The following is a 9,525-nucleotide window of genomic DNA, read 5'->3' as shown; positions in this document are numbered from 1 at the left end:
TTCTTTCGTTAATCATGAAGATTGCTTTTATTTCCTTAGTTTGAAGATAGTTTAACAAGGTCAATTACTCTTAGCTTTGCTGTAAATGATCTCAAAATGTTATCCTAATGACACTTTTCCTTCACTTAAAACAATTCACAAATCGTAGCTGAACGTGCTCTCAGCTCTTTAGCTGCGATAATAAACAAAGAAAAAACAACAATTTTGTTTTGTTATCTCTGGTCTTACGTCTGCGGCACCAGCTCAATTAACATCTGCTCGAAGAACTGCGTACCGTGCAAGAAAGAACGTTCAACGCTGCCAATAACTTGAATGCAACATGCACAGATGCACAGATACACCAATTCAGGATTCGTAACCTTTACTCATAAGTAAACAGAAGAATGTCAGTCCCTTAATGACAAGTCGATTATTGCATATACATTAGTGCTGAGCGATGTTGAGGGAGTTGATCAGTCTATCGTAGTTTTCGAATCGTGTTGTGTATTTTTGTCATTGGGTGGTCCTATACTCTGAAATCATATTCTGAGTTCTTTATCTCCTTATCCAACTGGCTGAGGAGGTGGAGGTTTCATCTCCTTATTGTTGTCGATCGTCTCTACTTTAGGCGGTGGAGGCTTGATCCGTGGAAACTCTGGAGGCTTGTTCTCGTCTGCTACCAATGTCAACGTTGCATTAAGTCCCACATCTTCCTGGAGCTGTTCAATGGGCTTAGAGGCACTCCATGTGGACTTCACTTCGTACTCCGTGGTTTCTTCAAACTGGCCTGTCATGGTGAACGTATACAGATCCTCATTTGTTAGGATATCAATGAGTTCCCTGGCTGTTGGGTAACGCTGCCTCATTGCGTGCCATTGCCAAGGATGCATGTTTTCTTCACTTTGTTCTTTCAAGGCTTCGTAAAATGGTTTCTGTGCATCGCCAAAGTTGTGCTTCACGATCACACGGTCGCCTGACCCTCGATGCTTCGAATGGAAGTTGGTAGACTGTCCATCGTAGCCCCCACCCCATCTCATGTAACCCTCCAGAATAACCGAAAATTTGGGCAGAATCTTTGCTGTGTACGGGATTGTAATTTTTTGGGGTTTCCTGATAGCGCGCCATTCTGAGAAAGACCGCTTGGGTAGCTCCTTGGCTTCTTTAATGTTGATAATGTGCCAGTCTTCATCGGCCGTTGATTCTTCTTCATCTCCACCCCATTCGTATTTAAAATTTGTTTTCGCTGAGAATCCCACTCCACCCGTCGTACTTGGTGGCTCATACTCCAGACCCACCTCAATGCCAAACTTCGAATCCCATGTGGTGGTCTTGACATTCTTCAGCGTACGAGCACTTCGAAATTCCAGCTCAACCTTGGGCGAATAAGGACTGTCTCTGTCATTGATGGCTTTTTTGGTGTAACTTTGCAGAAACTTCTCATCTTCCAGACTAAACGACTGCATCTCAGACTTGCCAAATATGACGTCCTTCATGCCAAACGAGAAGTTGCCATAATGGATCTTTAAACGAACATCTTTCTTTGGTCCTTCTCCGGGACATGGATCCCTGTTGCTTGCTTCCCACGTCTCTCCACTTCTCTGGAAATCTTCACCTGTGTACTGTGCCCAGCATCCGCCAGCCCAGGCATATCCCAGATTGCCAGCCAGTTGACCGAGATAGTCCATGGTGGTGTCCATAACGCGCTGTTTTAGATCTCTCATATTTGTTAGTGCTGGAATTTCTGTGGGAAGAAGACAATTCTTTTTACTTTGCAAGCTATTTCTTTATTTTCTTCCTTCTGTAATGTAAATCTTAGCCTGACGTTTATTAGTCAGTGGGGCGAGCGCTATTTCAACAAGCTCACTTTTAAGTTAAGTTTTTTAAGAGTAGGCGGACATGTCACCTGCCATGAGCGGATACTTTGTCATGGTGCCAGCCACATACAAACACTGCATTTTCAACCTCCCATAAGTAGACACCTCCTTTTAGCGGACACTCTCTTTTGGTTTTGAGGGCGTCCGCTTACGGGAGGTTCGACCGTAGCTGCATTTTATCAAGGACAAGAACATGGCATAATCATCACATGAGTAGTGCAGGACGACATAGTCAAAGAAAAAAAAAAAACGTACCCTCAGCCATTTTGCAACATTTAAATTGTACAATATTAGAGAGTTTGTGATCTCCTGACGTTGTCCTAAATCCAACAATGAAGTGGCCCGGTTGCTTGCACTCACTCAGGCCAGCCTTGTTGAAAGTGTTACTGACGTCCTCGTTGTAGCATCCATTATATTCATACGGATGATGAGATGGTTTACAACACTTGCTCCATTCGATGTTTCCAATATTATGGTTGGCACCGCGATACAGTCCTCGAAGGAAAAATCCAGGAGGGCAAAGACTCGCACCTTGACTAGGCAAAACAGCAACAAAAAAAGAAATTGATGAGTTTACATCTCTAAACCAGTTAGGGTGCAGGATTTGTACTATGGAGGTCCCGCGCTCAAATCCTCTTCCTTGTGACTAGATGGATTTGTAACATTGTAAATGGTTTGGACCCAGGAGTATCAGTAGTTCGTCTTGCGTGATCGTCCGGATGAGGGTACATGTAGTTCTGAAAATAATTTTTGTTGAAATGTTAAACGACTCTCACCCTGACGATCACACAAGACGAACTATGGAAGGATTTGCATTCGGTGGTCCCAAATTCAACCCCCCCATTTTTGAAAATAGCCTATTGCAACTGGTCAGCCTCCACCTGGATTTTTCACAAGTTTTCAATCCTATTTACAATATTTGTCTCTACTCATATTCATAGCTAGCGCCCCCAATTTGCAAAGCAGAGCTAACTACTGTTAAAAAAAAGGAAAAAAACAGTTTTCTTACTTTCCCATCGTGTTTATCCAGTTTGGCATTTGGCACTGCGTTGGAACGTTCCAAAAGGTTTGGCTTCGTCTACAGCACTTTGCTTTCTTGAGTCCTAGAAGCGAGTCATCATCAGTCCTTTCAAAACCGGTGATGTAGTAATAACCATCTCTGGATGAACAACTTGTGAAACCTTTCTGGCTAAATGACCTACTCCAATCCTCCATGTTACAGTTTTCTGTCGAGCCTTCAAAAAAAATCAGTTAGAAATTAAAACGAAAAAGGAAAAACAAGTGGGACTTTAACTTGGTGTCTTGAAAGTCTTGAAGCGATCTCAAAAACCACGGAACTATCTGCTTAACACTGAGAAAGGATACATTAAAATTTCATCTTTAAAGGTCTTGAAGGGCCAATATCATGAAAGCGTTATTGTTAACGGGCTCCGTGTTTGATCTATATTGGAGAAACATTGATGTTCCTCTTTTTCAAGTTTATAGAAGAATTCGATTAATTTCCCCAGCCAATACGAACCTCAAGTGAATTCAACATGTTTATGAATTGAACCCTGCCTAATGACGGTCATCCAGTTAATACAACCATCTTGTTTTTCCTCCTTTCATTTGGCTCAGGGAAAGCTCAGTTAATGGCTGAATTATTTATGATCATTTTCATCTGCGAGCCTCTTCAAACTCCTATAACCCTATTTTCTTTTTGACCTGCGCTGAACGGATAAATGAGGTTCAGCTTCACTTAAGACTGGATAAAGGTATCAAAACAAGTAAAGAAATAAATTGAGCCACACTTAGCTTATAAAGGAGCTCATCAGTCATGGCATTTTTAGCTATTTTGGCCACTTACAAGATTACCTTTAACTATATAAAATATATAATATATGAAAATAACAGTTTACTAAGATAGAAAAACACCAAAGAGATAATAAAAAACCGTAAACGAACAAGAATGGTTAAGGATGGAGAAGATAAACACCGATTGCAAACGACAAACTTGAAAAATTTAGGCTAAACGATTCCAAATGCGCAAACCGTGATGTAGCTCCTTCAAATGGGATTGATCCAAATGGGTGCCTTAAGCTCTTTGGACTGATCAGAATCGAAAGCACAAATAACGCGGGGAAAAACTGTACCACACTGTATATAACATACGTTACCGTAATGGCATATGGACAGACACCATGCTATAAAAACCACTGTTGCGACACTCCTCATTTCAGGTGTATTCTGTCTGTACCTTAAACCAAACAAAATGTAAATGTTAAACCCAGCGTACCTTCAACAACTAAACTCAACTTCGCTAGCGCTGAATGGGTCGTATATCTTCCAATAAATATTTACCCTTAAGTAGTAATTTTCTATCCGAAGTATGCTATAAGGGATCGATAACTAGATTTCTAGTATATAAGCTTCCTTTTCCCAATGTCTATAGCTACCAAAAGCGCGTACTGTACGCTTGAAGATTGCTGACCACTCATTACATCACAAATATGTCATATACATGTCATAGATGGAATAATGTTTTTTCAAGCATTTCAACAGTAAGGTAGATTTTAATTCAAAACATCAAAAATATTCTTTCCCACCTGAAATCCAGAGACTAAAGGATAATTAACAGGCTTTCCGTTTGCTGTAGAACTGAAATTATTTGTTGTCTATCGATAAGCTGAGTTGACCTCCCTTTTGACAAATGACAGATTTTTGAATAATTACCACCGGAGTACCTGCGATATCTGCACGGCAAAAAGGAAGTGTATAAATTTCTCAGGTATACCTAAGTAGAACTAAACAACAGACGTGGAGTGCCAAACCGTGATTTACAAGTTGTGACAGCTCCCTTAGCTTAGTGCATGTTTTCTTAAGTGATCAATTTATTAATTACATTCACCCAATTTAGTTCCCCGCCCCAAAAGCAGGTTTGGTCGAGGTAAGCCAGTGAGAAAAAAAAATGCTAAGACAAGCGTTTGACAGCAAGCGTCAAGTTATGAGAAAATATCAATCACTCAGAGGAAAGGAAAGAAAAAAATGCAGGGTCTCCAAACCGGAATCAAATGGCCTTTAAGACTTCAGTATCAGTCTTTGATATGCTATTGCATGCGGTACATGACACTTGTAGAAGACCAGGCCATATAAAACTGGGCTCAAGTGTACCAAATTGTTAGGAGAATCATAAACAAACAACTAGAAACTGGTTTGCGAATTTATAGCCGTGTCTTCTAAAGTCAATATTAAGTGCAATACCACTTAATAGTCGCCCATCCCGAAAGCAGGTTCCGTCAAGTTGAACGAATAAGAACTCTATAATAAAATGACCTTTTGACAAACGTGTCACTTTAAAGCAATTCTAGTAAATAGTGGTGAGTCAATGTTATTAGCAAGATAACAACAAAATCGTATTTGGAAACAGAACAGTGAGAGCCGAATGAAAATAGGTAACGCTCTTCTCAACTAAGTAAGCTCTTATCGTCTTAAAACGTCTTTCGATTATTCCTGAAAAAACTGGAAAAATTACAAACTAACACCGGTACTTACTTGGTTTTCTTTCTTATTGTAACATTTTGTCTGATAAATATCAACTATTACTTATCTGCACAAAGTATGCCTGCGTTTTGTTCGACAACTCGGCAACATGAGGTTACTGCTATGATGAATCAGCTAATTCGCGAAGGGAACACAAGAAAAAAATCTATGGACACCAGCTAGGAAAATCATTATTTTGATTTTGAGATAAATGGATGACAGTGGGTTCAAGTCTTAAAGTAAAACTAATTCTGTTGTATCCAGAGTTGATTTTCCCAGTTACTACTTTCGATTATTAACACCTTTACTTTTATCCCACCCAGTGGAGCAAATCGAGGGTCGAACTCGGGTCTTGAAAGCACAAAGTGACTAAGAATATTGTTATTCCATTCCGGTGGGATGTTAGTTTATTGCAGGTTACACGCCCACAATTTGTACTGGTTAAACCAACAATTCGCCAGTTTATAGTTTCAAGAGGAAAGGGCGCTGCAGAGCGTTTGTCCACTGAGAACAAAACAAATAGATTCAGTTCCAAGTTTAACATTAACTATAGATTATTTATTCTCTTTGTCCTTGTGTCCATCATTTTCCCAGATATCAAATGTTGTGGATGGATTTAATGTTCTTGTTCACCATTTTGTTGCTGGTGATGCCAAGTGTGATCTCAGAAAAGAGCGAGTGCGGACCTTCTTCCCAATTCGGTGACGGTATGAAGAAGGAGGGATACGCCAAGTGTCCATCAGAACAACAGTACTTGTACCTAAAAGGACTAGAAGTCAGAGGAGCCAACGACAACCTTAAAGACATTTCAGCGGGAAAATGTTGCCGGCCGCCAAGCCTGCATCAAGACTGGCCTTTCACTTGCCACTCAGCAGACTGGCAACTAAGTTTCAGCAGGTAACGTTCAGATGCCTTCATCAACAGTAACACGCTGCTCATATCACTGGTACATAAAATCAGTTAAATCTTCGCCCCTCACCGTTTAAGTTTGGGTCATTGATTATCTGTTTGACTTAGGGTTTACAGTATCCTTAAGGTTCCTTTCGGGCCCCTTCCCGTTCAGAACCATTATGTGTATTCAGTTAAATTTAATTCCGTATTAATGAAGCAATGTTTTAATTTTATCAAATTGAAACACTAAGAACGTGGCTTTTGGGAAAAGATTTCCTGCTTTCGTTTCATTTTTATAGAGCTCAGTCAGTTATTTCTGGGATTCCATGATTATAGGTCACATAGAGGAACGTAATCCGCCTAGAGCGGTTTCCATTTGAGTGCCGAAACGTAATTGGTTTTCATTACTACGCTACATGATTGGCTCATCAAAGTCGCGCCATTTTTTCATCTAATCGGAAGTAAAACTGAAATCAACTTGTTCTCACACGTTCCCGCGCTACGCGTCATCTACATGTACGTTCCTTGAGTTTTGATTGGTTAATTGGATTGTCTGTGCCCTTTGCGATTGGCTAGAGCGATTATATTAGTTTTGGTTTTACGACACTCAATTAAAAACTATCTTATTGTTAAACAAGGAAAGACCACAAAGTATAACAATTGAGGAAACCAAAACGTCTGGTTTTGTTCCAGCGAAGGCTGGGCGACATGTTCGCCTGGATTCTTTCTTCGAGGGTTTCACCGGGGGTCTAGTGACGAGCTGAAGAGCATCCAATGGGCAACCTGCTGTAAGCCTTCTCTTCATCCATACTCGTACCCAGACTGCTATGACCAGGATGCTGGCCAGGAATCCTTGCGGCAGTGCAGTAGGGATGGATTCCTATTGGTTGGATTATATCGAGGAGCCGGAGAGCAATTGTCGAGTGTTAAAAAGTTAAGGTGCTGCAAGATGCTTGAAGGTATTATGAACAAGTTTCAAACTCTTTTTTTGTCCAGTTATGTCACGATTGTAATTGTTTTCTTTTCTATCGATGTCATAAAGTGATTTTCCCCTCCCTGGCAATGAAAGGTTAAGCAACGATGTTTTGCATTGCTATATCTATGACTTAACAAAGTATATTTTTTGTCATTTAACAAAACATCATGCTGCTTTTTCTAAAGCACACCTTTTCATATTAGTATTTCTGTTCGTAGGACAAAGAGCTCTAACATCACTTGACCAAGCCAAATCCCGTGTTATGGACGTGACTTTAGAAAACTTGGGAACACTAGCACATGCTATGGGCTACGGCTGGACAGGAGGTTGCAGAACCAAATGGCCTGGGATGGACTTTAGAAGAGAAGGAGATACCTGGACGGCCAATTATCAACAACCGTGCGAGGGATTTAAGGCAGAAGATCGCTTGAAGATCACCTACGAAAATTTCTCTTTCAAAGTCAAGAACATAGACTACGGCAAGCCAGTTGTAGACAATATGAAGCCTATTGTTCAAGATTTTGGAGAGATACAGAATGAAGATCCTTTACCCGTAGAGACGACAATCACTCGCGAGATAAAAACCGTGCGAACTGTGGTCCATTCCTCAACAAGCAGATGGAAGGCGGGAATTGGTGCATCCATCTCACTTTCATACAAGTCCCCAGGTTCTGAAATTGCTGGGTCCTTCAGCGCTTCAGTGACATTGTCAGGGGAAGCAGAGAGCGGTCAAGTAAATAAAGATGAGAACGGAGAAATAAATTGGGATATCATGAGAGTGCCCGAGACGCAAAAGGTCGATGGTCTTTCGGTGACAAGGTATCAACTTAACGTGGCGAGGAAGAACGTGACTGTGCCTTATAAGGCTACGATACAGGTTCAGTTCAGTGCTAAACTGGAAGGATTTCTCCGATGGGGTGGAGGCAAAGGAGGTTCTAGTCCAAATTTTCATGAAACACACCAAGGATCTGAGAGCCGACCTGACTTTCCGTACAGAATAGGAAGCCCTGACGAGCCACTCTTCAAGTTCTTGAAGAGAGTGAGTCAGAGAGATGATAAACCTTGGTTATGGAACGACATGAAACAGAAGTACGAGTGGCTGCCAGCAGTGATTAATGCTCTGACTAACGAGAGCCTGTATGAATTCGAGTTGGAAGGAAAGTTCCACGACGTGTCTGGATTGAGTTGGGATGTAAAATGGTCTGATTCCCCGGTTAGTTAAGAACATTAGTAGAGTTCCAAGAGAAATACTTGATAAACAATTAAAAGCAACATAAGTGATATTGATTGGCTGACTGACTGACTGACTGACTGACTGACTGACTGACTGACTGACTGACAGACTGACTGACAGACTAACTGACCGACTGACTGATTGATTCATTGAAAAACATCTGATATTTCAAAATTCCGCTCAAACATGTCCAACGGCCACTGCTGTTTGAGAAGTAGTTGCACCGAGTCGGGGGCAAAGCAATTTTGTGTAATATAACGCCTTAATCTGGTCATGAAAATTAGAAAATGCAAAGAAACATAAATAATAATCTTTCAGTTGTTTTCTAATTTCTTGTTATTTAGCATAAATGAAAAGAAACCTGGGAAATAAAGTATCTTTAATTCGGAATTATTTTGTATTGCATGGTCACTCGTTTGGTTGCCTAACGGTCAAGTTATGTGGTGGATCAAGTTGAAGAAGTAATATTTCCCATGGAAAATTGCATCTACCATCTTCGTAGTCAAAGAACGCTGTAAACTGGTAAAACGAGTCACAGAATGATTTATCCGAGCTCCGTGATTAACCTGCTTAAAAGACATGCCAAAAAGTCTACGATGCTGGATGGCAAGGTATGGCATTTGGACATCAAACACAGAACCAAACAAATGCCATTCCCACAAGCCTGATGATGTCGAAATCGGTTCGTTTTGCTATGCAGTAGGGCGGATTTTGGAAAAAGGTAAACAGTTCATGCAAAACGCTCACTGCAGTTGAACCTGTGCACAAATCACCCTGAGTCTTTTGTGTAAAAAGGAATCTCAACGGGGCGAAAGTGTCAATACAAAACAGAACTGACCCTTTTGCTTCGTTGATGTGTTAAGCCTCTGTTGACTGTAATCACAACTACTTAACGAGCGAAGGGACACGTTTGCATTTTAAGACAGCGTGGCCTTTTTGTAGTTTGCGCTTTAGCTTAGCATGTCGCTGACCTCAATTTAGCAAGCTCCGTCGAAATCATGGACTGGAGGAAGGAGTGGCCTTCCCCGTCTTTTTCCCCTGTAGCTACAGTG

General features: G+C 40.9%; 2 protein-coding genes across 3 annotated transcripts; one reads left to right on the top strand and one right to left on the bottom strand.

Moving 5' to 3' along the window:
- On the bottom strand, positions 1 to 4,855 carry LOC110053150 (uncharacterized). Of its 2 annotated transcripts, none has more exons than XM_020759343.2 (5): positions 4,439 to 4,855; positions 4,010 to 4,089; positions 2,863 to 3,088; positions 2,109 to 2,389; positions 1 to 1,720 (listed from the first exon to the last, which is right to left on the bottom strand). In XM_020759343.2, the coding sequence occupies exons 2-5, from the start codon at positions 4,065 to 4,067 to the stop codon at positions 543 to 545; spliced, it is 1,743 nt and encodes a 580-aa protein (XP_020615002.2). In that variant the 5' UTR covers positions 4,068 to 4,089; positions 4,439 to 4,855; the 3' UTR covers positions 1 to 542. The 2 variants fall into 2 exon arrangements, with proteins under 2 accessions (XP_020615002.2, XP_089137584.1); XM_089281458.1 differs by lacking the exon at positions 4,439 to 4,855 and adding an exon at positions 4,194 to 4,300.
- Positions 4,856 to 5,202: 347 nt separating this feature from the next.
- On the top strand, positions 5,203 to 8,863 carry LOC110053151 (uncharacterized). Its single transcript, XM_089281663.1, has 4 exons — positions 5,203 to 5,284; positions 5,967 to 6,269; positions 6,957 to 7,222; positions 7,458 to 8,863. Exons 2-4 carry the CDS (start codon positions 5,974 to 5,976, stop codon positions 8,459 to 8,461), a joined length of 1,566 nt encoding a protein of 521 aa, XP_089137789.1. The 5' UTR covers positions 5,203 to 5,284; positions 5,967 to 5,973; the 3' UTR covers positions 8,462 to 8,863.
- The last annotated feature ends 662 nt before the right edge of the window (positions 8,864 to 9,525 follow it).

This window comes from Orbicella faveolata, unplaced genomic scaffold, assembly GCF_042242905.1.
Source record: "Orbicella faveolata isolate gen_17 unplaced genomic scaffold, um_ofav_v1 contig_48, whole genome shotgun sequence".
In the NCBI taxonomy this organism is placed as follows: domain Eukaryota; kingdom Metazoa; phylum Cnidaria; class Anthozoa; order Scleractinia; family Merulinidae; genus Orbicella; species Orbicella faveolata.
This window is presented reverse-complemented; position numbering and strand designations above follow the sequence as displayed.

Bases quoted from the DNA above. Each gene is read 5' to 3' on its own strand.
- LOC110053151 (XM_089281663.1), top strand. From the start codon at position 5,974: ATGTTGTGGATGGATTTAATGTTCTTGTTCACCATTTTGTTGCTGGTG. The intron at 6,270-6,956 runs GTAACGTTCAGA...GTTTTGTTCCAG, and splicing joins TGGCAACTAAGTTTCAGCAG to CGAAGGCTGGGCGACATGTT. The intron at 7,223-7,457 runs GTATTATGAACA...TTCTGTTCGTAG, and splicing joins GTGCTGCAAGATGCTTGAAG to GACAAAGAGCTCTAACATCA.
- LOC110053150 (XM_020759343.2), bottom strand. From the start codon at position 4,067: ATGAGGAGTGTCGCAACAGTGGTTTTTATAGCATGGTGTCTGTCCATA. The intron at 2,390-2,862 runs GTAAGAAAACTG...TGTTTTGCCTAG, and splicing joins TGGATAAACACGATGGGAAA to TCAAGGTGCGAGTCTTTGCC. The intron at 1,721-2,108 runs GTACGTTTTTTT...TTCTTCCCACAG, and splicing joins ATGTTGCAAAATGGCTGAGG to AAATTCCAGCACTAACAAAT.